Genomic DNA, 27059 nt, shown 5'->3' on the forward strand with positions numbered 1-27059 from the left:
CTGGGGTGTTTGGATATCCTGGTTATCCGTGTCTCGGTGCCCAGGTGGGGACTCACCTGCACCTCACAGCAGCCCCAATGTAACAATGCATTTGGACTTTGCTCCTGAGTCGTTGGGGAAAGGGAGTGCTGAGCACGGAGCACTAATCCCAGTAATCCCAGTAATCCCAGCCGGGGAGTCACGGGGAGGGGGTCGGAGCAGGGGCAGAGCTGCAAGGGCTGCTCTGGGCACTGGGTTGGCACAGGGGGTTTGCAGAAGGGCATTTACTCTGATAACACCTGGGAACAGCCCTGCCAGAGGTGCCAGGAAAGTCCTTTCCCAATTCCCAGCATGGGCTGTGCTGAGCAAACACTGCTCTCCTCCTGAGCCCTGAAGTGACTCTGCAGCTCCCCAAACCCCGTCCCTCACCTGGTTTGGGTTTGTTTTTGTGATGTTATGCAAATCACCTCTCTGGTTTTCAGTTGCATTCGGCTGTGCTGACCCGGGTTCTTGTAGGGCAGCACTTTCACATTAGATAACGCCGAGTTCCCTCTACCTGAGGGTCAGGAGTTATGTGACAGCTGAGTGTCACTGCAGATTAAACACACACAGAGGCTCCTGGCGTGGCCCTTTAGCCTCGGCTGGCTCCTCAGCAGTTTGTTTTCATTGCACCGATGGTATTTGGATGAGCTCTGCTGTCAGGAACATGCTGGGACGAGAAAGGGCGTCTTCCCTGCACACGTGGGGTGCTGGGAGCAGCTGCCTGGGGAGCCCCGGGCTCAGCAGAGGCAGGATGGGGATGGCTCTGCCTTCTGGGGACCAGCCGAGTCCTCAGAGCGGATGGGAGGGGAAAAAAATTGGTCTGAATTGCAAACAGAGCAGATTGGAGAGGAAACTCATCGGAGGCAGCCTCATCTGGAATGCTGAGGCGTTATTTTTTTGCTTTCTGCTAACCACAGTCCAGCAGCTGAACTGAGGGCTTGTGTGGAAACCTGCTTTGCCAAGGGCTTGCTACTCATCTTACCAGAACCTCTTTTCATGTGATGGAGCAAAACCACACAGCCTTTCCCTGCTCCTTGCAGTGGTTGGGTCTCCATGGAGACTCTGAAGCTGAGAGCCTGCCCCAGGCTCCTGCTCCAGCCAGAGTGTGTTTGTGAAATGGTGTGTTTGCTTTGGGTTCACCTCTAGGAGTCGGAACTGACTTCAGGAAACCAGGGTTTAGCCAAGCTGGGCAAAGCAAAGCACCTGGCCTGGGTCTGCCAGGGGCAAAGCTCAGCTGTGGGAAGGATGCTGAAGCTCCACCTTCATGTGCCTGGGGGGTTCAGGACCTCACCTTCCACTTTAGGCTGAAACCCCGGGGATTTTGGTCAGACAGCTGTCTGAAAGGCTCAGCTGGTGGCAAGGTCTGGCTCTGTGCACTGGAGCAGCAGCAGAGCCTGGGAGCTGGGGGATGTGAGCTGGGGCTGGTGGCGTGACCCCAACAATCACTGCAGACCCTCCAGGTTGGTTTATCACCTTAAAGCAGCCCAGTTTTTCTCCAAATGCTGCTATTTTTCCTCCAAAAGCTGCTGTTTGTTTGCTTCTGGTTGCATTTTTCATGGCTATCTGGTCCCAGCTGCATTTCTGCTGCTCAGCAGCCCCGTGCTCAGCAGTGTGTTGGTGGTGCCCGTTGCTGGTGACACTCACTGGCATTTCTGGGTTTCCAGACAATGTGCTTTACTCCATTCTGTCCCTGTTGCAACAGTGAGAGCTGGCACAGGGACAGGACAGGCCTGGCTGGTTCTTCCCTGGCACTGCTGGGGTGACTCAGAGCGCAGCTATGGCTCACAGCGGTGTCATAACAAACACTTCTTCCCTGAGGTGCTTCTTGGGGGGGTATTCCACAAGCTCCTTCTCTCCCAGTCCTCATTCCCGTGGGTTTTGGTGTGTTTTTCAGCAAAAAAGTCAGCTCTGGGAGGATGGGGATGTTTGAGGCTTGGCTGGTCTTAATCCAGGGAACATCAAAGGGAAGGAGTCAGGGGATGAAGGTTGGCACTTCTGCCCTCTTCACATTGATGCTGCCCCAGTCATTGTGCGCTTCAGCTTTTTGGGTATCCCAAAATAATTTTATTAAATGTGAGGGCAGGCTGCAGGAGTGTTCACTTGTGGCTGCTAATGCCAGAGGATGAAGCAGGCAGGGTGGCAGGAGCAGATGAGTGGAGATGGGAACGTGTGTGTACCAGCTCACTGAGGTGTGTGGCCAGGAGGAACAGGCTCCTGTGGATGTTTGAGCTGCTCTGAAGTGCTCCATGGCCAAAAACCCGCACTTACAGAGCAGGGCTGAGGGTCTGGGGATGGAATTTGTCCTCCCAGCCTGGGCACCTGCATTCCTTGTGCCACAGATCTGGCACACAGGGGCCAAACCTCACTTTGCTGTGTGTTCAGACTCTTGACAACAGCGCGATTTTTATCCTTTCCAAGTGGTTTTCTCCCCAAAGGTGCCAGTTAATTGTCCAATCTCATTTGCCTCAGCTGTGGAAATCACCGGGAGCTGGCGGAGCATCCCGTTCCCCCCCAGGTGTCGGCATGTTGCCACCCGCTCCTGTCGCACCTCCTGCCTCGCTGACACCTATTTAAGTAATACTCCCAAGGTGAGATTTTGTTGATTACAGAGCAGCAGCGCTCGCTCTTGCCTCCTCCACCTTCCCACGGGCGCTGGAGGGAGGGGAGCGAGTAGCGGGATGCTCCGCTAAGGGAAAATCTCCTCGGAGCGAAGGGAATGGCCTGGAACCCGCAGCTGGGCTGTGCTGGGACACGCTGGGGCTGCGGGTGTCAGGAGGAGGCTGGGACGAGCCCGGCTGGTCCCGGGAATCACAAACCAGCAGCAAATGGAGGAGCCGCGCGTCATCCCGGCCGGAGAACAAAGCCCCGCATTTATTCCTCTCGTCCTTTCACTGCCAGCCCCTCTGCGCTGGATTGTTCCTGCATTTTCTCTGCTTCAGCTGTTTACTGGGTCACCCTGGTGCAGACACGCACACACAGAGTGAGCCGAGGCTGTCGCGGTGCCACCGGCGGTGCCATCGAGCCGGCTGGCACAGCGTGCCCGGGCCAGGCTGGGATAAGGGCATGCAGAGCCCCCCGGGCATCCTCTCTGTATGGGATTTTGAGGAAAAGTCCCTAAAGGTCTGGGATTGTCAGCTTTGCCCAGTTTGGTCATGCCGGGTTTGGTGGAGGGAAGGCCGGTTGACGTAAGGCAGAGTAAACACATGGGTGGACACGTTTATTTCACTGGGGTTTATTTGCTGTGGTTTATTTCACTGGGGTTTATTTCACTGGGGTTTATTTCGGTTCAGTTTATCTAAGCTGAAGATGTGTCTGAGCTAGATTGAAATTAACCTTGTTCAAATGGAAACAGAGGGGTAAGGTGCTGTTTCTGTCAGCCAGAGCAAGGCTTTGGCTTTTGGACAGCCCCCAGTGTGTGCACCTTCAGAATTCCAGGGAGATTTTGGCTTTGCTGTCTTTTCCCCTCTGCAAGCTGCAGAGTTACTGCACAGACATTTATATTTACAGTTTAACCAGGCTGCTGGGGAGTGCTGTGGGGTGAAACTCTCTGGGAGTGTCAGTTTGGGATCTGGCAGTTGTGATCTTTGCTCTTCCTGCACATCCCACCTTGTGTGTGCCCAGGTGAGCACTTCATTCATGCAGGATATGGATGTGCCAGGGCAAGGAGCAGGTTTGACAAAAAGAGCTGATTTTATTGCAACTGATTCTTCTTAAGACAAATTTTTTGAGCTCTCTGGGCTGGTGAGACAGGGGTTTCTTTGGCTGTCTTTGGCTGCATGGGCTGAGAGCTGGAGAGTGTTCAAGGTTTTGCATCTCTGGGAATGTAAAGGCTTTTGTGAAGTTGGAGTCACTTGCAGGTGCTGATGCATGAAAAGGACAAACATTGCCCTGGAGCTGCCACAAGGAACAAATCTGTGTGTCCTGGTGAACATGTGTGACGCCAGAATTGACATTTTAGCTGTGACTATTCCAATCAGTTTCAAGGAGCATCATCTCTGAGTGCCAACCTCATCTCCATCCCTTCCCCAACACACCTGGCAGCTGTTGTTGCCCCAGAAATAACACATTTGGTGCACCAGGGCCCTGCTCCAGAGGTGGAATTGATGGAATAGCATTAGGACAGGCTGGAACTCTTCAGGCCACCCCTCATGTTTAAATTCACTTTTGAACAAGGCACTGGGGAACTGTCATGTTGCATGTGACTTACAGGTGCTACTGTACACCCAGAAAAACATCAATCAGTTTTTGATCTTGTTTCAGTTATGTTTTTATCGCAGATTTTTCTGTTCCACCTCAGTAAAACCCAAACCCTTTTTGTTCTGAGCCGGAATGACTCGGGACGAGCCGCTCGATCTTTATTTAACCTCGCAGAGCAGTACCTGCATTAATTTTTTATGCACCGTTTTTCACCAGCCGCGCCGTTCTGGTTTCACTTCCAGTAATGCCCCGGGGGTGTGGGCGAGCCGGTGGTGCAGCAGTGGCTCTGTGAGCAGGGCTGTGTCCCTCTGCTCCCAGCCTGCCCCTATAGAGGCGTTGGCTCCGGGCAGGGATGCTCCAGGGCCATCACCAGCACGGGGCTCAGGGCTGTGGAGCAAGAGCCAGATCTGCTGTGTCGGCGGGATCTTTTTTTTTCCATCGACTTAGAGAGGAAGCAAAACCTGCTGCACTCAATTTTCTCCGAATAGGCTGCGAGGGGAGCCCATCCCAGCACGTCCCCTGGGAGGGGACACACGGGGTGGTGTTTCCACATGGGGTGCAAATGGGTGGTGGCTTCCTGGGTGTAGGAAACTCAGGGTTTGCAGTTCATCAGTCATCCCTGTTGTGGCTGGAGTTTGTTTTTTTCCTGGGGAGTCCGTCCCCCTGTCAGCCTGAGCCCCCAGCACCTGCATTTCCCCACCCTGATCGTGCCCCTTGAAGGCTGGGGATGGAGTGGCCATGCAGAGCCTTTGATTTCCAAACCACAAAAAGAGTGGGAAAAGTCTCTCCACGTGGGAAGGCTCTTGGTTTTCTCTAAAAGCAAACCAGGAGCAAATGGGGGAGGAATCCTGCTTATCTGCTTTGTCTCGTTCCTGGACCGGACTGAGCTCCTAATCCTCGCTCCAGCCACTGACTCACTGCGTGTGAGTCACAAGATGCCTCTGCAACCCAGCTGCCAGCTTCCCTTCCCTTCTCCCTGGGTTGCCAGGGTGGGCAAGGCTGCCTTTGGGTCCCTCTGGGTCACCGACAGAGGGGCAGAGCTGCCGTTGGCCTCAGGACCCAGAGAGCCTGAGGGAGGAGGTGTAAGATCCCTACAAGAGGCAGATACAGGGTGATGTGACCCCTTTTTCTCTTTCTCTCTGCCCCATCGTGGTGCTGGGTGATGCTCTGGCTCCAGGGCTGTTCTCCTGGGGCACAGCTTTCTGTGCTGAAACATCTGGAGCAGAGTGTCAGGAAAACCCAGCATCTGCTGGGGAGAGAACAGGCCCTCAGCTGTTGCCACTGGCCTGGCAAAACCACCCCTTTTTCATGGTGGGTTTGAGTTCAGCTTCTGGCCCTTTTTCTGTTCTTTTCCTGTTTCCCCTTTTGTTGCTGTGTTTTTATGGGCTGCTGGAATCGGTCCTGGTTTGAGGCAGCTCGGAGCAGGCAGGAAGGAAGGCAGAGAGTGCTGAAAACCCAAAGGAATTGTGTGTTTCTGCTGGGCATCTCTGCATGGGGAGCAGGGGCTGCTGTGGCAGCGCACTGAGCTCCATCAGCAGGGGGAAAGGAGACAGTGGGAGATGAACTTGCCCACCCCAGTGCCGCCATGGCTGGGAATTAACAGTTTAACACCCATGGCTGGCATGATGTTTTGGAGCCAAAGTGCTCCTGCCCTCAGTGAGGCTGCTGCTCCAAAGGACATTTTGTGAGTCAGCAGCGTGGGCACCTTTCCTTCCCCTAAAGCAGGGGATGTTTGTCAGCTTCCTCAGCACTCGGGGTAGTCCTTGGAGCCTTCCTGAGCACAGCCAGGGGAAGGAAACTGTGAGTGCCAGGAGTGAATGATCCCTCGAGGCAGAGCTGGGGGGGAAGAGCCACCTCAGGGCTTTTTGCCTGGAAGTCCCCATGGGGGGAAGAGTGTTGTGCTGTGTGTGCTTATTTTGGACGTGTAGGACAGAGGGTGCTTCTGCTTTTGTGGTCTTTATCTTCGGTTCACAGAACTGAGCTTGTTTTCCTTTCACTACCCGGGGCTGACTTTTTTCCTATTTCCTTTTACATAATGTCATACACTCAGCTTTGCATAAGAGGTCCCAGAGTCGCTGCTGTTCCTTGCAGGGGTTCAGGGTTTGCTCCTGGGGGTGAAATGAAAGTGAGCTGGGGGTTGGTGTTGGACGTGGGCCATGCTGGAGCTGGTTTCCTCTGTTTCTGGAAAGGCCCATTTCCCGTTGCTAGTGGGAAGGGATTATTCTGAGAAAGGGCTGGGGATTGTAAAGAACAAACCCCCACTTGCTGCTCCTGGCTTTACCACCTTTCATTGGGTTCTTTTGAGCTTGTGCAAGAGCTTCAATGGGAAACCCCTGGTGACGTCTCTGGGGCTCAGCTCTGCCTTTTCTTGTCTCTGTTAATTCCCAACAGGCACACATTCCTGGCTTCCCAGGGGCTGGGTTAGTGTCTGCTCCTCTCTTGTGGCTGGTAGCAGCAGCCCCTTTGAATTCAGCAGAGATACTCTTGGTGCTGCTCTGTACCTGTCTGTAGAACAGGAATTTTGTGTAACTCAACAGAAAATGGAGCAGAGTAACACAAATATCTTGATTGTTAAACCAGCTGTGGCCCAGAGAGCATCAGCAAAAGCACTTTAAGCAGTTGTGCCTCCTCCACGTGTGCTGAAATTAATACCTTTTTCCACTAACAGTTCATTATTTTTGTGCCTTTGGAGGCCAGTGCACTAACCTGGGGCACGTGGGAGCAGAGCTCTTAAGACCTGGTAATTGTTGGGTAATTGTCTGTGTGTAAGTGTGGGGATGCAGCCGTGCTCACACTTAATCCTGCACTTTGCTCCTGTCTAACTAAAACCACCTTTGTGACTGAGCTCAAACACTTTCCAAAACGCAGAGCCCGAGCCAATGTTTTGCTTTGCTGTTTGGTTTTTGCATTTTCCCCTCCTTTCATCCGTCGGGAAGAGCCCAAGGCAGAGTCCCTGCTGCTGCTGCTGCTCTGTGCCTGCTCTCAGGGTCCCTCACACCCTTCCTCCAGGCTCACAAACCTTGGCTGCATCTCTTAGAGCTCCTTATTAATCCTCTGTGTGAAGACGTGGGGTTTGACACCACGCCGAGTACAAGAACATTGAGCAGAGAGCAGAAGAGTTTATTGCACGGAGCAGGAATTCCTCCCTGGTGTAGTCACAAAGGCTTTGAACCATCAGTGGGAGCTCCAGGGCTGGCTGCAGTTGGAAGAGGCAGTCCCCAGGCCCAGGGCAGCCATCTGGTGCGGGCTCCCGTTTCATATTTCAGGGGATGAACTCCTGCAGAGTTCACTCACTGCTGCTTCTGCAAGAGCCTCTGCTCTGCACAACGGGGGAGAGTTGAACATGTGGCTTTTCCTTGTGCCCCGTTCTCCTGGTGTGTGGAGAGAACCAGGATTTCACCAAACCTTCATTTTCTCTGTGTACTCCATTTCTTGGTGCCCATCTCGAAATGTGTTGGACCTCACTTTCTGGGCTGCCAGGTCCCACCTGTATGAATCTGGTGGAAGGTGCAGATGCCATAACCATCAAATCTTGTTGCAGATGTTTAAAGCACTGCCTGGGCCTGTTGGATTCATCCCTTGTGCCAACAGAAGGGGCTGTTCACCTGTGTCTCACCCTCAGGCTGAGGTGGAGGAGGGTTTGTGTGCTGCCTGAGCCTGACTCATGTTCCCTTCTTCTGAACTGAGGGGCAGAAAATTCCAGCAGATGTGCAGGGCAGGCACTGGGGAGCAGGGACTGTTGCAATATTCAGTGATTGCTGCCTCCAAGGCCCTGTCTGCTTTGCATCTTTTGAAATAGTGTCATTTCCAATCATCTAAGCAAAGGAAAGCACTCATCTGACTCTTTAGAGACCATTTTGAAGGCATTCAGCTTTGGCTGACTCGCTGATGTGAGTGCAGGATTTTGGGTGGCTAGCATGAATATAAAGCACAGCTCAAGATTTTGACTCTGTCCCTGCCCTGCTCCCATCTCATCTCATCACCTGCGAGGGGAGAAACGTGTGCTTGGTGCAGGTGTTGGGATGAGACTCCTCTGGCTCCATCCTGCCGCTGCTTTTTTGCTTTGGGTTGGTTTTTAACCAGCGTGCGCGGAATGCACAATCAGCATCTCGCAGGAGCAGCCGCAGGGAAGAGGAAGCTCACGCGGAATATAAATAGCCAAATTTTAGAATGTCCCAGTGTAGCAGCTCTCCTGGCTCTTGGCAGGAGCCTGCAGACCGCTGGGAAGCCGTGGCCTTCGTGTGTGGTTTGCAAAGGGGGAACTTGGGGGGATATCGCACAAGTCAGCAAGGCAAAAAATGAATGAATCTGACAGTCTTGGATATGGGAAGGAAATGAAATTTGCTTTTCTGCACATCGGAGTGGGGTGTATCCCCTGCACGTGACATGAAATGCAGAGTGAGAACCCTGCGCAGTTGTGGCAATAATTTCCACTGTAGTTGCACAGCGGTTGCCAATGATTCATGGGTTGATCCTGAGATGGTTTTTTCCTCCCATATGATTTAATTTATGAATTTAATTGCATGTCAGCAAGCATCTGATTTTTCTCGATATTTTCGTCTGGGGTTTACAACTGCCCAGCCAAATCTCTTTTCTGAGTTAGACTGTACAGGGCTCTGGTCCTGCTGGACCCAGAGCTTAAGTGGGAGGAACACAGGGGCAGGGCTGACATGCAGGTTGGGTCATGAAGGCTGGGAAAGAGCCCAGGAAAAACTGGGAAGCATTTCCGTGGCTTTTTTTGTTTGTTTTGTTGGTTTTTGTTTGTTTTGTTTTTGTTTTTGTTAGGAACAGCATCTAAAGGTGGAAGAAAGACAGCTTGGCCAACTTGGTCAGGTGCTGTCAGTGTAGATGTTTGATCCAGAGTGGACACAAAGCTTTAGCTGTGCCAAGGTCCAGGGCAGTGTACTTGAGCACAAATTTGTGCCATAATTTATCCCAGAGAACAAGAGAGGGACAGACACAGGTGCCAGGAAGGATGTTTGGTGTCTGCTGCCTCACGTGGGTGCTCTCAGGGTTGCTCTGGAAGCCAGTGAACTCTGGGAGAGGCTGCTGATGTTCACAGCAGAACCTCACAGCTCCTTGAACTTCAGCAAACCAACCCTCTCCATAGTCTGGCATGAAGTGAGAAAAGCAGGTTCAGCAGAAAGTGAAAAAGTCAGAACCCTGCCCAGGGGGATTCTCTGCCCTCATTCATTGCAGCTGTGAATGAGAGGCTTTTTCAAGCTTCCCCTCAGTCTCTGGGCTGGCTGTGCTGCCTTGACTCCTTGTGAGGAACAGCCCTGGCCTGAGCAGGGTGTGAGAGCAGAGCAGTGGGCACTGCTGTGGTGGGGCTGATAAAGGAGTGTTTTGGGTGCACGTGGGATCCATCAGCTCAGGATCCTGAGGTTGTGTTCTGCTCCTGTTTCCTGAGGTGTGCAGCCCCTTCTGAGCCTGGTGTGGCTGTCCCCATATACACAAGGCAATTTGGGGAGGATTTTTTGCAGGGAGCAGCATCACTTCTGGGGCTCCATCCTAAATCCTTTCATGGCAGTTTTTCCTCAGTGTGTTGTTGTGAATGCTCAGAGCTGGCTCTGGCAGGAGACGTTTGTCCCCACAGCCTTGTGTCCCAGTGATGCTCACCTCCCCCTCTAACCAGCTTACAGCTTTCAGGCATTTTCTCCTTCTGCTGAGCTCTGGGTTTTGGTGTGTGTTCATCCATGTCCTGCCATTTGGTGAGGGGGACGGAGGGCGGGGGAGATCCCTGCAGTGTTTAAAAGGATCTGGATAAATCTCCTTAAGGGAGGCACTGACTCAGCAGAGCGTGGTTAGGGAGGAGGAGGAGGAGGAGGGAACCAAATTGTCCTTGTGGGGCCGGAGCTGCTGCTGAGCCCGCGCTGGTGTGTGGTGCTGGGGGAGGCCTGTGCCTGGGGACCTGCCCTGAGAAGCATCACCCCTTTCCTCAACAAATTCTTGGTGCTCTCCATCCTCCAGAGCAGAAATGGGAGCCTCAGACATGGGTGCCTGTCACCCAGAGGTGCCTGAACCCTGTGTCCAAACCGATCCTGGCTGTGCCTGATCCCACCCTGGTGCAGATCTCTGGGATTTCCCCCCAGCTTTGAGCTTTGGATTTCTGCCTTGTGCCGTGGGCAGCTTGGTTTGACAGTGATTATTTTTATTATTATTTTTATTATTTTTGTTATTTTTATTATTATTTATTAGGGAAGTGCACCAGGGTGCTTGGTTCAGATCACTGAGATTCTGCTCAGATCAGAATGTCACCTCACAGGAGAGGGCAGCAGCCAGGGCAGGGCACTGGGCTGTGCTGTCACTGTCCCCTTCCCTGCCTTGTGAGGGGTCCCACCTTGCACTGGCTTTGCTGAAGGGCTGAGACATGGAGCCAGGGGATGTGGGACAGACCAAGAGCAGCTTCCCAAAGTCCTGGCTCCACTGTGGGCAGGCTCAGCCAGCCAGACACCCTGGTGTCACCTGGTTTGCATTTCTGAGCAGGTGAGGGAGACTCCCTGCCAGCCAGCTGCTGCCTTTGGCTTGCTGGGATCCCTCACAGGAGCCACAAAAGCGTCTCTGCCACGCTTTGCTCCCCTTATCTCATGGTGTATCTTGTTTTTCCATGCAGAGCTCCACACAGGAGATTGGAGAAGAGCTGGAGGATGGTGTGATCTACAGCATATCCCTCCGGAAAGTGCAGCTCCACCACACGGCCAACAAAGGGCAGCGCTGGCTGGGGGTAAGCTGGGGGCTCCCCCTGCCTCAGGGCAGGATTCAGATGTTTCCCTGCCACGGGAATCATGTGTTGATTTGGGAGCAGGGAGTGGGAGTTGCCCTCTACTGCATGGGAAGGGGTACAGGTGAAACAATCTGCACAGCCCCATTTTGAAAAATAGGGCAACTCCGATTTGTATCTGGATTTTGGCAACCCTGAGGCCTTTCCTGGGGTTTCCCAAGTGCTCAGGTCCTCTCAGCTGGGTTGCTGGTGTTTGATATCTGAGGAGACTCAGCCTTTCTTTCCCAGGAAAGGAAAATCCCTGTGGGGATCCCAGCCTAGACCTGACCTTGTGAAGCTGCTGGGAACACTTTGCACTTGATGGTGTCTGTGTTCACCCAGCCCACTGACTTCTGCTCCTGTCCTGGCAGTTTGAGAATGAGTCAGCCTTAAACCTCTACGAGACGTGCAAGGTGCGGACGATCAAAGCCGGGACCTTGGAGAAGCTGGTGGAGTACCTGGTCTCAGCCTTCAAGGGCAATGACTCCACCTATGTCACCATCTTCCTGTGCACCTACCGGGCCTTCGCCACCACCAAGCAAGTGCTGGACCTGCTGCTGAACAGGTGAGCCCCAAAACACAGCTGGGGGGTGGCCAGGAAAGCCCCAGCATCTTCTGCTGCAATGCCTTGGGGGTTTGGTGGCTTCTCCCAGCTCCATCAGCGTGAGGGTTTTGGGACAGGGCAGGGAGGACAGAACTTTATGGAAAGCTGGAGCTCTTCCAGTGAGGTGGCGAGTGCTGGCTGCTTCCCTTCCTGTAGTGGGGAGGTTGTGGCAGAGGGAGGGGAGCAGGGCACTGCATAGCAGGTTCATCCTGACCCTGTGGCTGAGCTGGGGGTGATGTGGAGGGAGAAGAGGCTGCTCTGAGAGGCAGCAGAGTGCAGGGTGCTCACTGCCTCCCCTCTGCCCCACCAGGTATGGCAAACTCCACGTGCAGGCGAATGGGGACCACGCCAGGCACACTGTGGATGAGAGGATGGAGCTGAAGAAGTAAGTCTGCCTGTGCTGTGCTGGCAGCTCTTTGGGAGGGATCTGTCATCCCAGCGCTGCCCCTGGGCTTGTGGTTTCTCCTGGCACCTGATTCCCTTTGCCTGTGTTTTCCCCCTTCCTGCAGCACCATCTCCTCCATCCTGGGGGCCTGGTTGGACCAGTACTCGGAGGATTTCCGCAAGCCCCCCGACTTTGCCTGCCTGAAGCAGCTCATCTCCTACGTGCGCCACAACATCCCCGGCTCCGACCTGGAGCGCCGAGCCCGCATCCTGCTGGCCCAGTTCCAGCAGCAGGAGCAGAGCGAGGCCGAGGCAGAAGGTGGGGTGCTCCCCTGGCTTGCAGGGCTCATTTGGGGCTGCAGGTGGAGGGAATGCTGCTGGTTGGCATCGAGGGTCTCCAAAACTTGAGCCACGTGGCTGAACACCTGTGAATTCTACATGGGATTTCACTGGGAAGCCAATCCAACTGCAGGAGGAGTGGAATTTCTAAGTGGATTAGCTAATCTGCCTTTAATCCTCTGTAGACACTTGCACCCAGATTTAAAATGACTATCCTTTTATCTGAGCCTTGTTGCTGGAGGTGCAAAGCTAGATGGGATGAAGATCTAGGGAGGTGGGGTGTAGGTGTCTGTAGGGGGTTGGCGTGGGTTGGTGTGGGCACTGCAGTGCTCAGCCTCACCCTTGTCTCCTGCAGCTGTGGACCACAGCAGCTGCACCTTCCAGCTGGTGGAAGAGAACGGGGTCAGTGATGGGAAGCCAGATTTCCTCTCCTTCTCCCCAGAGATGGTGGCAGAGCAGTTCACACTGATGGATGCTGTGAGTAGTCACCCACCAGCTGGGTCAGTGGTGCTCTGGGCACGGTCCTGACTCTTCCCATCCTTTTTCCTTCTTGCCTGTTCTCTCCTCAGAGAACACCAAGAAACCCTTCTCCATCCCTTTATCTTCCAGGAGCTGTTCAAGAAAGTGGTGCCTTACCACTGCCTGGGCTGCATCTGGTCCCAGAGGGACAAGAAGGGCAAAGAGCACCTGGCCCCCACCATCCGTGCCACGGTCTCCCAGTTCAACAGCGTGGCCAACTGTGTCATTGCCACTTGTCTTGGGGACAGGTCCCTGAAGCCACAGCAGAGGGCCAAGGTGGTGGAGCGGTGGATCGAAGTGGCTCGGGTAGGACAGCTGCCCTCCCACCTCCACCCCAGGGATGAGCTTTTTCCCCTGCTGGAATGCCAGCATATCCTCCAGCTTTTTTTAACCCAAATCCTGTTATCTCTTTGTCTGCCCTCAGGAGTGCCGCATCCTGAAGAACTTCTCCTCCCTCCGAGCCATCCTCTCAGCCCTGCAGTGCAACGCCGTGCACCGGCTCAAGAAAACCTGGGATGAGGTCCTGAGGTAAGGAGCTCCTGCAGGGCTGCTTCCAAGGGGAATAATGTGCTGTGGCACTTGGATGTGTCTATGGGATCACCTCAACTCCAGCATTGCCTCTTGGAGTGTGCCCAAAACCCAGGGGCCAGTGTAAGGTGTCAGGGATTTCAGGAGGGTGAGGAAATAAAAACGCCTCACCCTTTTGTGTGAAACACCTTGGAATAGCTCCCAAACAGCAAGGCCCAGCTGGAGCTGAGCATAACTGGGGTCATTGGGGTGAGCAGAAGAGAGCCCAAGGAGGAAACCCCACTGTGGCAGCATTTCTGACTTTTCCCCTTGTCCCCCCTGTGCAGGGAGAGCTTCCGCACATTCCACGAGCTCTCCGAGATCTTCTCCGACGAGAACAACCACTCGCTGAGCCGGGAGCTTCTCATCAAGGTAGGGGGAAGGAGAACCCTCATTGCCCTGTTCCTGGCAGGCAGCTCAGCTTTCCATGGTGTTCCAGCCACAGGCTAAATCCCTGGCAGAGCTGCTGGAGTCACAGTTATGGGTGCAGGCAGGGTGTGCTGAGTCTGGGGAGCAGGCAGGGTTTTCAGATCAAGGCTGTAATTTCTGTTTCTCTGCCCAAAACTTACTACTTGGAGCTGGCAAATCAATTCAGGGAACAGATAAGCACTGGGATGGGATCCAGAACACCAGGTGACAGCTTGTCCCCAGAGGCAGCTGCATGTTAACAGTCCAGTGCAAAGTCCTCTTGATCAGGTGTGGTGCTGGAGTTGGTGATAGGTTGCAGCAAAAATGCCCTTATTCCATGTGGAACTTCTCCACAGATCCCAGCCTAGCTTTGGTTTAGGGACTGAGAAGAAACAAAGTGCAAAAGGGAACAAAACATCCCATTAGGGAGGCATTTATACAGAAATGAGAGCAGCAGTTCCTGTCCACTAAGGCTCTCCTCTCTGTGAGCCATGAAAAAGCTTTGATTCCCTCCTCTTTCCTACAATGAAAGTTATACAAATGAAAATGGGTGTGAATTTTAGCTAATAGGTATTAGTGCCATTTCCCACCTGTGCTGATCCCACCTCTCCCCACCATCCAGGAGGGCACATCCAAATTTGCCACCTTGGAGATCAACCCAAAGAGGGCTCAGAAGCGGCAGCAGCAGCAGCGAGAGATGGTGAGTCTGGCAGGGCTGTCCCTGTGCCCCTCCCCAGCAGCTGCCCAGGCTGCTCCCAGCCCTGCTGACCCCTCTGTCCCTTCTGTCCCCACAGGGTGTGATGCAGGGCACCATTCCCTACCTTGGCACCTTCCTGACGGACCTGGTGATGCTGGACACGGCCATGAAGGATTTCCTGGATGTATGTACCCTCTCCCTGTCCTCCCTTTCCTCCCAGAGCCTGGGCTGATAAAAGGAAGGCTGTGTCCTGTGTCCCACACTACATCCTGTATCCCACACTGCACATCCTGTATCCCACATCCCATATCCAACACTGCCCATCCACCTCTCTCCAAAGGAAATGGGCTACTGTTTCTCAGCAGGGTTAATCCCACTGCAGTGGCAGCAATATAGAGATAGAGGAGGGAGCAGTATTCTTCTGCCTGCTCCATCCTGACCTTCATCTCTTTCTTTTCCAGGGTGGGCTGATCAACTTTGAGAAGAGAAGGAAGGTGAGAGCTTTGCCCTGGCAGCTGCTCAGCAGGGCTGGCCTGGTGCAATCCCAGGCTGTGCCAGTCACTTAGGACTTGATCCCTCTCCTTTTTTCCTTTGTGTCCTTCACTTTTGTGGGAGGGCATTCTGGTCTCATGGCTTCCCTTTGCTGCAGGAGTTCGAAGTGATTGCACAGATCAAGCTGCTCCAGTCAGCCTGCAACAACTACAGCTTCACACAGGAGGACCAGTTTGTGGAGTGGTTCCACAGCCTGGAGCGGCTCAGCGAGGCCGAGAGGTGAGTGAGAGGGAGGTCTCACCACTCGTTTCCTCTGACAGCAGCAGCTGCCCCCTGCTCCCCTCTCTGTCCCTCACACCTGGTGGCAGCACAGGGATCTCAAACCCTCCTCTCTCCCCTCCCAGCTATGGGCTGTCGTGTGAGATTGAGCCGCTGTCAGAGTCAGCCAGCAACACGCTGAAGGCCAAGAAGAACACGGGCATCATCAAGAGATGGAGCGAGTGAGTCCCTGGTGGGAGGTGGGGCCAGCGTGGGGCATCTCTGGCTGGACATTGCAGGGGACCAGCTGGGCATGGCCACTGTCCTGCCAGCCAAATGCAGCCTCACCTGCTCCCTTCTCACCTGCCCCGCCTCTCTCCTGGCAGCCGGCAGCCACCAAGCACGGAGCCCTGTGCCAGCGGCAGCTCCCACTCGAAATCCTTCGACCAGCTCAAGTGTGGGCAGTACCTGTGCAGTGGGGATGCCACTGACTCAGTGAGTGTCACCTCTGCCGGCTCCAGCAGCTCTGACGTGGAGGAGATCAACATCAGCTTCATCCCCGAGTCCCCCGACTGCCAGGAGAAGAAGGTACGTGGCAGCTCGCAGGGTCCAGGGGTCCCAGGGCCGCTGTGGCCATGCTGTGGGGACTGTCCCACCTCTGCCTGGCGCTGGGGCTGGGGGGAGCAGGCGAGGGGCCCGGGGGCTGCTCCGGCAGCACGGCAAGGCTCTGGTGCCTCCGGTGGCTGTAGCTGTGTCGGTCCCCCGTTGTCACAGGTCAGTGAGATCCCTCTGGCCTCCCTCCCCCAGCGCTGGTACGCCCCGTCTGTGGCCGATGGAGAAGCTAAACCCACTGTGTCCTCCGCATCCCCTCTCCTCCCTGCCCTCCAGTTCTGGGAATCCACCTCCCTCTCTTCCCTGGACACGTCAGGCATCGGCTCAGGCTCCAGCAGTGCCTCCTCCTCCTCCGTCTCCTCCACGCCGGTGACGGCCTCCCGCACTCACAAGCGCTCGGTCTCCGGCATCTCCAGCTACTCCTCACTCTCGCTGCCCCTCTACAACCAGCAGGTCGACGACTGTTGCATCATCCGAGTCAGCCTGGCTGTGGACAACGGCAACATGTACAAGAGCATCCTGGTTAGTGACATCCCCAGGGAGGGGTGGGTGGCTTGTGCTGCTTGGATGTGGGCATGGCACGTTTTGGGAGGCTTTAGCAGTGTCTGAGCTCACAGCACTCTGTGCTTACAGGTGACGAGCCAGGACAAGACCCCCGTGGTTATTCGCAAGGCCATGGCCAAACACAACCTGGATGGGGACCGGCCTGAAGATTATGAGCTTGTCCAGATCATCTCGGAGGAGAGAGGTGTGTGTGTGTGCTGGGCTGCGGGGGCTTTCCTGGGCAGCACCGGGCTGGAGCTGGGATGAGAGGTGACAGCAAGAGGCATCCCAGCACCTGGGGACAAACCTTAGCCCCACTCTGGTCCCTTTTCAAGGAAAGGGCACCTGACTGACCCTCATCCTTGTTCACTTCCAGAGCTGAAGATCCCCGACAACGCCAACGTCTTCTACGCCATGAACTCCGCTGCCAACTATGACTTTGTGCTCAAGAAGCGGGGCTTCTCCAAGGGGGTGAAGATCAAGCACGGCTCCAGCTCCACCCTGCCCAGGATGAAGCAGAAAGGCCTGAAGATCGCCAAGGGCATCTTCTAGCCTCAGCCCCACTGCCACCCATCACCGACGGGGCCTTGGGGGCAGCTGCTCCGGGCTTGGCTCTGGCCACTCCTTGTGCCACCCTGCAGGGCAGAGGAGTGACCCTCACCCACGGGCGACGGCCGTGCACCTCCTTCCGCACCCAGAGCTGAGAGTTGGGCAACTGGTGTTGGCCTCTGCCTCTCTCTGCACAAGCCCCCATTCCAATCAGGTCTTTTTTTCTACACAGGAAGGCAGCAGTGGGGGGGATTTGTCTATTTTGTTTTGTTTTGTTTTGTTTTTTAACCTTCCACGGTGCGACACTCGGCCAGCCCGGCCAGCCCAGAGCTGGAGCCCGCCTCTGCCGTAGGTGCCTTGTGTCTGAGCGAGCCGAGGAGCAGTGACTTGCAGAGGGGCTGTGACAAAGCAGAGCAGGAGCCACCATCACCCTGGAAGGGGCTGCCAAGCCTCTTTCCCAGCTTTCCCAGTGTTACCTCCATGTCTGTCCTCCCTGGGATCACTGGCGTTGCCACCACTGCACAGCTCTGCCTGTCCTTGTCGTTCCTTTGGGAGAAGCCACGGATGCCCTGGGCTGGGAGTGAGCTGGAAGGATGCAGCCCTGCACCAGTGCTGAGCCCCGTGGAGGAGCCTGTGGCCGTGCCACGATGGAGTGGGTGCCTCGTGCTCTCCCCAGCTGGAAGCCTGCGTGGTCTCGCTCCTCTCCCGATCCAGCACATCCTGCAGCTGGACTGGGCCAGTTCAAACTTGCACCAAAGATCAAATGCCAGTGTCTCTTCTGCCAAGGGGGAGCTTCAGGCTGTGCCCCCAGCGCTGCCAGCCTGAGGAGGAGGAGAGCAAAGTTCTGTGTGAAACTGTGTAAATAGAGACTTTGGGTCTGTGTGGGCACAGAGGGGCCAGAGAGCTCAAGGTGCTCCAGGTGCCCCAGCTGCCACTGCCTGACCCACAGAAAGTGCCACTCACCTTGGGCTTTAACCGGACTTTTTCAAACACTGACCATGGGAGAAGCAGCAATGAGACTTTTTTTTTTTGTATAAAACAAAAAAGTTTACTGATTTTTTTTTTCCAGTATTTATTGGTTGTAAATAGAAGAGGTAAACTTGTACATTTTACTAATCCAGCCTTCCCCTGCCCTGCAGCCCAGTCCCTGTCCTGTGTCCCCCTGGTATTTAAGGCTGCTGGGAGGGACGCTGGCAGCAGCAGCATTGCTGTGCTCATAGGGTGCAGACCCTGCCAGCCCCCCCTCCCAAATTCTCTACCACTAATTGCTCGAGCAGGGGCAGAGATGCCTGTTTTAACCATTGTAGGAAACACTAACCAAAGGGGGACCTTTTGTTGCTCCTGCCTCCGTCTCTGTTTTTTAAGCTCGTCATTCCAGCAGATCTTTTCCGTTTCCCACCCGTCAGCGTTCCCAGGTGGTTGTGGTGCCTTCCCCTGCTCCAGGACAGGGAGCACCCTCCAGGGGCTGGGGCTGGTGAGGAAGAGGCTGCTTGGGTGTGAGCGTGGCTGGCACGGAGCTCCTCCAGCCCCAGCGCTGCCCATGATGCACATGATGGGAGCTCGTGGCTCCCTGACGCACGGGCAGCCTCCTGCCTCCCCCCTGCCCAAAGCCCCTTCCCCTGGGCACCAGCACCACCCCTCTGCTCCGTGCCTGCCCACCCTGGGACTGTCCCCTCCCCTCCCAGCGGGGGGACTGGCTGTACCCTGTGTATTTTGTACCACTTCAATGAAGGAGCACACTGCCCGGTGTGACTTGTACACAGCAATGTAATTAGTCTTTGCAATAAAATACTGATGCTCAAACGTCTCTGCCTCAAGGCAGGGCTTGTCCTGTTCTCCTTCCCCAAAATGCCAGCATCTTCCTGGGGAAAGAGGGATGGGCCTGGCTGTGGGGGAGTTCATACTTTATGTTCACTCTGGGGGTTGAACTTTATTTTGACAAATTGGCGTTTTGGCTGAGGGACCAGGGCTCAATTTTGAAATGAACCTCATTCCTTTGAACCTGTTATTTGAAACTGTTGTATTTGCAATTATAATTTGTTGGGTTTTACCACTTTTGCTACAAGTAACGGCTTTGAAAGCAACTGTAACAGGCTCTCCTCAGTGGAGAAGAGGAGGTCTTAACTTGTTTTTTAAAAGAGCTTGGCTTTCAGGTGTGCTCAGAACACACTGGGGAATGCACAAGATCTAGAAAATACCAGTAGATCTTTAATTTTTGGGGCTTTTTTTGTGGTGGGAGCAACGCAGCTGGCAGTGGCTGAAGCTCTGCCCCTCTGCCAGCTGCCTTCAATCCTTATTACCTGCTAGCTGGGGAAGTCAAAACAGACCTGAGAAGTGCATCAGATAATGAGGACAACAAACACTGCACCCAGGAAGGGAATTATTCACTGCCAGAAAATGTATTTTCCTGCTGGCTTTATTTCCAAGATGACCAGCAAGGTTCAGTGCTGAAGGCATGGCTCAGTATTTTCACTCCTCTGGACAAGCAGAAGGGCAGAACCTGCCTTAGGGACTCCAGGAGCACTGAACTGTTTCTTCTCCCAGCATCTCCTCAGGCACCTCTTCTATTTTCCACATGGCCACCAAACATGGACAGATCTGGGAATGCAGCTTCTCCCATGTTCAGGTGTGTTTCCAGCTGGTTTGGATTCTGGGCTCGCTCTTGGGAGTTTGTTGAGCTTGCTGGAGGGTTTCTCAGCCAGCAATTCTGAAAATGCAGCAGTGGCTCCCAAACACCCAGAATGCTGCCCACCACCAGAGAGAACATCATCAGCTTAGTACAAGCTCTGCTTTTCCTAGATCCTGCTGCTGAACCCTTGAATCTCAAGGAGCAAGGGCAGAGACAGTTCTGTGCACAGCAGCCATACTGCTCACTGAGTTCACACATAGTCCAGAATTTCTGTCTCCATTTCATTTTCACTCCCATCAGAAGGCTTGAATTCCTCTTCCTCCTCCTCTTCATCATCCTCATCCTCTCCAGACTCGTATGCCAGCTGCTCTTTGCCATCTTCACTGCTTGTTGTATTTGAGAAAAGAGCTTAAATTGGGAAGAAAGAAAGACACTGTGATGCCTCTCTCAGTGCAACCTGGGGGCATTTGCAATGGAGTTCACAGCAGCCTCAAGGGCACAGCTAATATTGCTCATCTTAACAGAATTTGATCAAGCCCAGAGCAATCCAACTCCACAGTCCAGGAAGGAGACAGAACAGCAGCAGAGCTGCAGTGCTGTGCCTCCTCTCCTGCCTCATTCTGACCCAATTCACTGGGATATTATTGCTTTGGCCCAGCATCATCCAGAAATAATTTTCTCACTTCTTGGTCAATCAATAATATCAATAAAAAGTAAAATGCCACCAACAGAATGAAGATTTTGATTATCACCGTGCAAAAGACATTTAAAAGCTGAAGGGCTTTTGATACTGGGAAGATGAAATAGAAAACCTTAACTCCCAGCCATCACTAATGCCAGCCCACATTCCCACTGCAGGCCAGCAGCCTCAGCTCCCACACTGGAATGAGCTACATCCCAAAGAACACACAGAGGATGCAGGAACACCTCTACCTCAGTGCCAAGTACAACATCTTCGTGTTCAAAGCATCCTTACCAGGTCTGGTGGATCTGATGATCTGCTTTATCATCAGGGACATGCTGTCCCTGAGGTCATCACTGGTCTTGGCAAGGCACCACCCGTCCCGCTCCGTGCACTCCGACTCGGTGCCGTCATTCCGATGGATGATCTTCTGCAGGCTGAAGAGAGCAAAAGGGAAGGAAACCTTAATCTTCTGCACTCAGGTGTGAGTTTCAAATGAGACACAGTGCTTTACTTCCATTTCCCTTCACTGAGCTGGAATAGCACAGTTGGTTATCCAGGTAATTGTCAGATGGGAAAAGAAGTTCAAGTGTGAAAAAACTTTTCTGTTTTTATTGAGCAACTGAACACCTCTGATGTTCCTGCTCAGGGGGAGAGGGGTGAATGGACAGGGTATAAACAATAGGCTCTGAAATCTGTCTGATTCAGCTGTCAGGGTGCTGTACCTTTCCACATTTAAGTCACAGAGCTGGTAGAACATCTGGCGGTAAGGGGGTAAGGCTCCTTCCCGGAAAATGTAGACGGATTCCTAAGAGGAGGAAAGAAGAAAAGGATCCATGTGCATTTTATGCTGTAATAAAAAAAGTTCTTCCAATGGGATGATTCAAGAACATGGTGCTTTCAAGAAAACAAATTTTAAGGCATAGATCTGTATGTGGCAGAAGATAAACTGAATGAGGATTGCCCCAAAATGTCCCTGCAGCCACAGTCACACCAGCACTGCTGGGCAGAGAACACACTTCACCTCTCCAGCCTGCAGCTCTGGCTGCAGCCTGTCACTGCCCAGCAGTGCATCATGGGCTTCATTCCAGCGAAAAAAGGAATAGTAAGACTCATTTATTTATTTATTCCACCCTGTTGGATTTTGCAGCATGACCTCATAAAGACATGGTGATTTTTTTGCACTTCGCTGCCCATGAAGTTCCAATTTTATCAACTGAAGCAAAATACTCCTCACATCTAAGATGAGCAGCAATCCCACCTTGCAGCATGTAACAAAATACACTCAGGTGGTTTTCCATAGTGCCATATCCAACTGGGAGCTTCCCAGGCAAACCTGAGCACATCAAATCACTCACAGCTGATCCCCTGACGACTGATAAGCCAGAATCATCCCCATTTCACTGAGATAGTTCAAGATTTTGGCATAGAAAGTCATGCCTACCTTCAGCTTATACCTGCTGGAGGGGGGCTTCTTTGCCCCAGATGTACCAGCTGAACCCAGCCCCTGTTTCAGGTCGTGGACACTGACTGTGTGACTTCCTGAAAGGAAAACAAAGAGTCCTAATGAGGGACATCTTTCATATTGGACTGTCACCTCTCTCTGTTGATTCACCAAAACCAGACCAACCAGCAACAGAGCATGTGCTTTGCTCATTCTTTAGAGATGTTACTGGACAGTCCCAGGAAAAGTGCTGACTTGTGCAGCTTTTTCCAGAGCCCATTTGTTCATAATTATAACCTTTTCTACTCCCTTTTGACACAGAAAAGAGAACTCCCCTATTCTCTGCACCTCAGTGAATTCCCAGTGTGGCTTGCAGAACCCCCTCCTGCCTGCTAACAGATATTGTGGCTCAGCCAGACTCCCACAACACTTCCCAGCAGATTTTTCTCTGGCTTAACAGCAGCAATGTAACTACCAGAAAACAAGCTCAGTTTTGGCTCAGCTAGAACACAGCAACTCAGCTTCACCACCTGTGACTGGGATGGGGCAAACAGAGAAGCAGAAGAGCAAGGCAGCCCTTCTGGCCCATACCTTGTTTCTTGACAGTGATGGGCAGGCTGTAGTTGTACGTGCTGCGTTTTGCTTTCACAGGCATGTCAGTAGCAGCATAACCTAGAGGTGAAAACCAAAATCCAGTCATGAACTGAGGGCAAGCACTCTGCAGAACATCCCCAGCTCAGGAACACAAGGGCTGGACTGGTGTGGGAAGGGCAGGCTGGTCTTGGGGATATGCTGGTTTTAGCAGGGTGGGGAGAAGAGATCAACAAAACCCTTTAACTTGGAAATGTGATCTGATATCAATGAGTGGAACCCAGCTCTGTCATGGACTTATTAGATGGCATCAAAAACTCCTTTTCCTCAACTTGTCCTTTGTGAAATCAAAACAGGGAATCCCACATCCAAGGTCTGAGACTCAGCATCCTGCAGGAAATGCTGAGGTCCTTGAGGAAAAGCTGCTATGTGAGCACCAGAATTCCTGCTTGGTGCCTCCCCTGAGTGAGGAGGAGGATGCTCTGCTACACCCACTTGGGCTTGGAACACATGGAGGAGGAAAGGCAGAGTTTAGAATGTGCCAAATGAGGAAAGAGCTATTGCCTATGAAAGTATTACAGGAATTTTAAAAAGAACTACAGCAAGCAAGGAGCTCAAAAGGTGTTCATCAGAGCAGAAATATGGCAAAAGAGTTTGAAAAACACATAAATAGAAAAATACTACCAGGATTAACCAGAAAGCAGAGAGAGCAGCTCTGTGGGTTGGGCCCTTTTACCATATTTCATTCCACAGCGAATTCGGAAGTCCAGCACTTGATAAATCTTTGCTTCAGGGTGTTTCCTGGGGTCATACCCAAACCTAACCCACAAGCTTCTCCAAGGACCTGTTAACTGCACAAACACATGAGGGAACATAATTACAAAAAAGCACCACACTGTTGCAACTTCCTTCAGTAGCAAGGTCCTTGGAAAGGTCTAATATTTTCCCTCATTGCCCAAAGATATTTGCTTTACCAGCTCTTTGCTCACTTGCCATGCTAATATTTATACACTGAAATATATTTATACACTTGGCAATCAAAGCACAAATATTTGTGTGCTTTTACAAACCAACGTGCAAGGTCACAGCCAAGTGCTTGTGTGGAAAAACTCTGCTACCACTGCCAGGTGAACAGTGACTTGGAGTGACCAAAGTTTTTCTGATTTTCCAAAGTTCAAAATGACTGTTTTGTTGTTTTGAGCTCCTGAGAATCTCTTGGTATTTCTCCAGTGAATCCAACTCAGAGTACACAAACTGTAATTCCTTTCAAATGTGTCATTAAGAGAATTGTTTGGGGGGATGGGGGTCCTGACCTCGGCTTCAACTTTGGTTCTAAAGCATTTCCTTCCCCCTGCCTCTTGACATTAAATCAAGCTCAGGCACGTAGTGGCAGGACCTCAGAAGTGGTAAAGGAGCAGGAAGAGCAGGGTGATGCTCACAGAAGTACCACTCACCATGTAATAGGCCAAATAAGGCAGCAGCACCTTCAGCTTGTCTGGATGGACACTGATGTTGGCTTTGACTGCATTGCGAGACCACACGGGACGCACCTCAAAGAGCTGCAAGGACACACAGACAGGCACAACATCAGTGGGAAGGGTTCCCAAAGAGCTCTGCAAGGACACACAGACAGGCACACATCAGTGGGAAGGGTTCCCAAAGAGCTGAAGGACACACAGACAGGCACACATCAGTGGGAAGGGTTCCCAAAGAGGTGCAAGGACACACAGACAGGCACACATCAGTGGGAAGGGTTCCCAAAGAGGTGCAAGGACACACAGACAGGCACACATCAGTGGGAAGAGGTTCCCAAAGGCAGAGCAGCTTTCCAAGTGCACTCAGGTCCATATCAGAGCCTTTGCCCCCCCAAAGGAGCTGTTGGATGGTGATGTGAGAACTTGTAGGGCTTAATGAGAGTTAAGACCCAGATTCAAAGCTTGACTTGCAGAACTGAAATGAACACAGCAGTGTCAGCAGCATCTACTCACACTTGTGTCAGTCACTCACAATCACCACAAATTTCTATGGAGAAAAATCTACTTTTTCCTCCCCAGGCCAGTGCTCAGACCAGGAGTAAGGCACACACCTTTCTCAGCTCTTCCTCCACCTTTTTATCCACAGGATTGGTGCACACTTTCTTCCAGTTCTGCACAGCAGCATCCAGGGGCTTAGTTGGGATTTCCTCATCATCAAAGTTGACAAAGATGGCGTTGTGTGGGCGCCGGGCCCTGCTGAGGCCAATCAGGTTCTCACCAGACACCTGGGGATTGTTGTAGCCCTCCCTAGGGAACAGGGAAAACAAAAGGGACTCAGCCAGGTGAGCAATGGGTTGGGTTAACTTTGGCCCAACTTCCCTTGATCACACACACTGATACCATCAAAGACTCTTGTGGCACCACTGAAGAAAGGAATTTAAATTTAAATAAATCCCAAAACCTTTAAACTACATCCATTTGCACACTGACAGAGGAGCTCTGCCCTGGCTGGCAGGAAGTCCTCCAGCACTCAGGAATGATCTGTATGAAATCTGTGTTGGAAAGGCTTCACCCTCTGCATTTGTTCTCCTGGAGCTACTGCAGCTACTCACTGGGACAGGGGCAAAGCAAGAGGGAACTGCAGGCACACACTCAGTCTGGAAGCTTCTTTCCCTTTAAAAAGAACCAGTGAAGGCCAACAGTGAGAAAATGAAAGATGTTTCTTGTGGGAGATCTCCCAGATTGTTCTTCTGGCAGAGCCATTGGAGGCCAGGAGAGCACAGAACACATGGCATTAATTCTTGGAAACCCTGCCCTTGGCTCCAGCCCTCTGGACACAGGCAGGAGCTGTGTCCTGCATCCCATAATGTGTGAGGTGAGCTGGGAGAGGCATCATCTTCACCTCATGCCCAGCTCCCCTCACCTGGCAAATCCTCAAGTGGAATTTTGCTGAGGTTGCCACTGCCAGGCAGCTTCTGGTGGTTTTTTGCCTCTGTTGTGCCAAATCAGCACAAGGCAGCAAATTAAAAGGGTGAAACTCATGAAAGATGTATCATGAGAAAAGGCACTGACCTGTGCTGTATATCTGGGCGATAAAAATAGTCCACAGGAGTGTCCAGCCGTGAGAAAATGGGTGGTGGAATGTAAAGAGGTAAATCTTTATTGAAAAACTCTTCCTTCTCTGGTTTGAGCATCAGGACTTTGTCATACATGGAGGTTTGTTTGCCATCAGGGCCAGAGTGCATTGCCAGGTACTGGAAGTCAGACATTCCTGTATGAAACAAAAGTTAAAACACTGTGAAGTTTGTGTGAATGCAACAATATCTCTCACACTCAACTTTCAGGAGCAGGAGTCTGACAAGTTTATGCAAAGGTTTATCCAGCAAGGAGGTTTGATTTTCCTTCCAGTCCTCAACTGCTTAGGGGGAAACACTTCCCTTTCCCAGCAAACACACTCATCTCTAAGCCACATCACAAGGGTTACCTTGAAATTTGTAAACAGTGGTGACAATCCCAAGAATCTCCATCTCAAACTGCACTTCTGGCTGGATTTGCTCCTCGGGGTCCAACTGCTGCTTCTTCCTGCTCCTCCTGGTGACCCTGAGCAGCATGGTGGAGGTGGGGAAGCGGTTGGCACACACGGGGTGGCAGTAGGGGTCCTTGGGGCGGAAATACAGCTCCAGCCTTTTGGCAGGGTCGGCGTAGATCTGTCAGCAAGGGGGGCACAGCCCCTGTCAGCATGAGACCCACACAGCCCCGTGCTCCTGTGCCAGCCCCCAGCCCCACACGCTGCTGTGGGCACCGGCTGTGCCCCTCACACAGCCCCAGGGGAATCATCCCTGCCCCACATCGCAGGGGTGTGCAGCCACTCACATCCTGGACACCAGGAAAAATAAATTAAAAATATAATATTCTGGATATGAGGAAGGAATTCTTCCCTATAAAGGTGGGGAGGCCCTGGCACAGGCTGCCCAGAGAAGCTGTGGCTCTCCATCCCTGGAAGGACAGGTTGGAGCAAACTGGTCTAAAGGATGGTGCCCCTGCCCACAGCAAGAGGGTGGAATTGAATGAACTTTATGGAACTTTTCAAACGCTTCTATGACTCCATGATTTCACTGCACACCGCCTGAATGCCTGCTCGGGGACAGCAGGGAAGCGGCATCACCCCCAAACCACCCACGGGCCCCGCGTGGGAACACGCTGGGCTGGAGCGGCTCACACAGAGGGTCCCACATGGAGGCTCCCCCCAGCCCCAGCCCCGGTCCCGGCCCCGGCCCCCTCCCGCCCCATCCCCTTGCCCAGGGCCGGTCTCACCGCCCCTCACCCTCAGCCCAGCGAGCCCCCATATCCCCCGGCCCCCCTCACCCGCGACACCCCCTGCTCTCCTCCCAGCGTCCGCAGCATGGCCCCGACGTCCCGGACGAGCCCCGGGTACTCCACGCAGACCAGGCGCGGCTTGCGGGGCAGCTCCAGCACGGCCGAGCCCCGCGGGCCCCGCTGCCGCGCCGCCGCCATCGCTGCGCGCCGCTCCCTCCCGGCGCCGCCCCGCGCACCGCGGCACGAAGGTTCCGCCGCACCACGGTTCCGGCTGGGCCGGGCTGGGCCTGAGGGGAGGGCGAGGCCTGAGGGCGGGCTGGGCTCGTCCTGTCCTGCTGGGGCTCCTCAGCCCGGCTTGTGGCCGTAAACAAATACAGAATCACCTCCCACGTGGGTTGTTTTGTCCCTGTGCTGCCTGGACAATTCTGAGCTGAGCAAATGCTCGCACGTACACCTACATTTCTCTGATCG

General features: G+C 53.2%; 2 protein-coding genes across 6 annotated transcripts in view; one reads left to right on the forward strand and one right to left on the reverse strand.

Moving 5' to 3' along the window:
• The window catches only part of RALGDS (ral guanine nucleotide dissociation stimulator), a 54590-nt gene extending 35833 nt beyond the window's left edge, over nt 1-18757 (forward strand). For 3 of the 5 annotated variants that reach the window (XM_064727434.1, XM_064727432.1, XM_064727430.1), the window contains exons 2-18: nt 10832-10942; nt 11350-11543; nt 11893-11967; nt 12092-12285; nt 12661-12782; nt 12915-13130; nt 13249-13352; nt 13679-13763; nt 14422-14499; nt 14594-14680; nt 14958-14990; nt 15146-15267; nt 15393-15488; nt 15633-15834; nt 16021-16380; nt 16492-16606; nt 16778-18757. In XM_064727434.1, the coding sequence (XP_064583504.1) occupies nt 10832-10942; nt 11350-11543; nt 11893-11967; nt 12092-12285; nt 12661-12782; nt 12915-13130; nt 13249-13352; nt 13679-13763; nt 14422-14499; nt 14594-14680; nt 14958-14990; nt 15146-15267; nt 15393-15488; nt 15633-15834; nt 16021-16380; nt 16492-16606; nt 16778-16953 (2370 nt within the window). In that variant the 3' untranslated portion in view covers nt 16954-18757. The remainder of the gene's footprint in view (nt 1-10831; nt 10943-11349; nt 11544-11892; nt 11968-12091; nt 12286-12660; nt 12783-12914; nt 13131-13248; nt 13353-13678; nt 13764-14421; nt 14500-14593; nt 14681-14957; nt 14991-15145; nt 15268-15392; nt 15489-15632; nt 15835-16020; nt 16381-16491; nt 16607-16777) is intronic. The other 2 variants (XM_064727431.1, XM_064727433.1) reach the window with 2 other exon arrangements.
• A 591-nt stretch (nt 18758-19348) lies between these two features.
• GTF3C5 (general transcription factor IIIC subunit 5) lies at nt 19349-26798 on the reverse strand. Its single transcript, XM_064727435.1, has 11 exons — nt 26637-26798; nt 25756-25978; nt 25344-25542; nt 24383-24578; nt 23751-23855; nt 23033-23147; nt 22297-22377; nt 21706-21803; nt 20987-21069; nt 20556-20698; nt 19349-19987 (listed from the first exon to the last, which is right to left on the reverse strand). The coding sequence occupies exons 1-11, from the start codon at nt 26784-26786 to the stop codon at nt 19830-19832; spliced, it is 1551 nt and encodes a 516-aa protein (XP_064583505.1). The 5' UTR covers nt 26787-26798; the 3' UTR covers nt 19349-19829.
• Between the last annotated feature and the right edge of the window lie 261 nt (nt 26799-27059).

The sequence above is a fragment of the Zonotrichia leucophrys genome, chromosome 17, assembly GCF_028769735.1.
Source record: "Zonotrichia leucophrys gambelii isolate GWCS_2022_RI chromosome 17, RI_Zleu_2.0, whole genome shotgun sequence".
Classification (NCBI taxonomy): Eukaryota; Metazoa; Chordata; class Aves; order Passeriformes; family Passerellidae; genus Zonotrichia; species Zonotrichia leucophrys.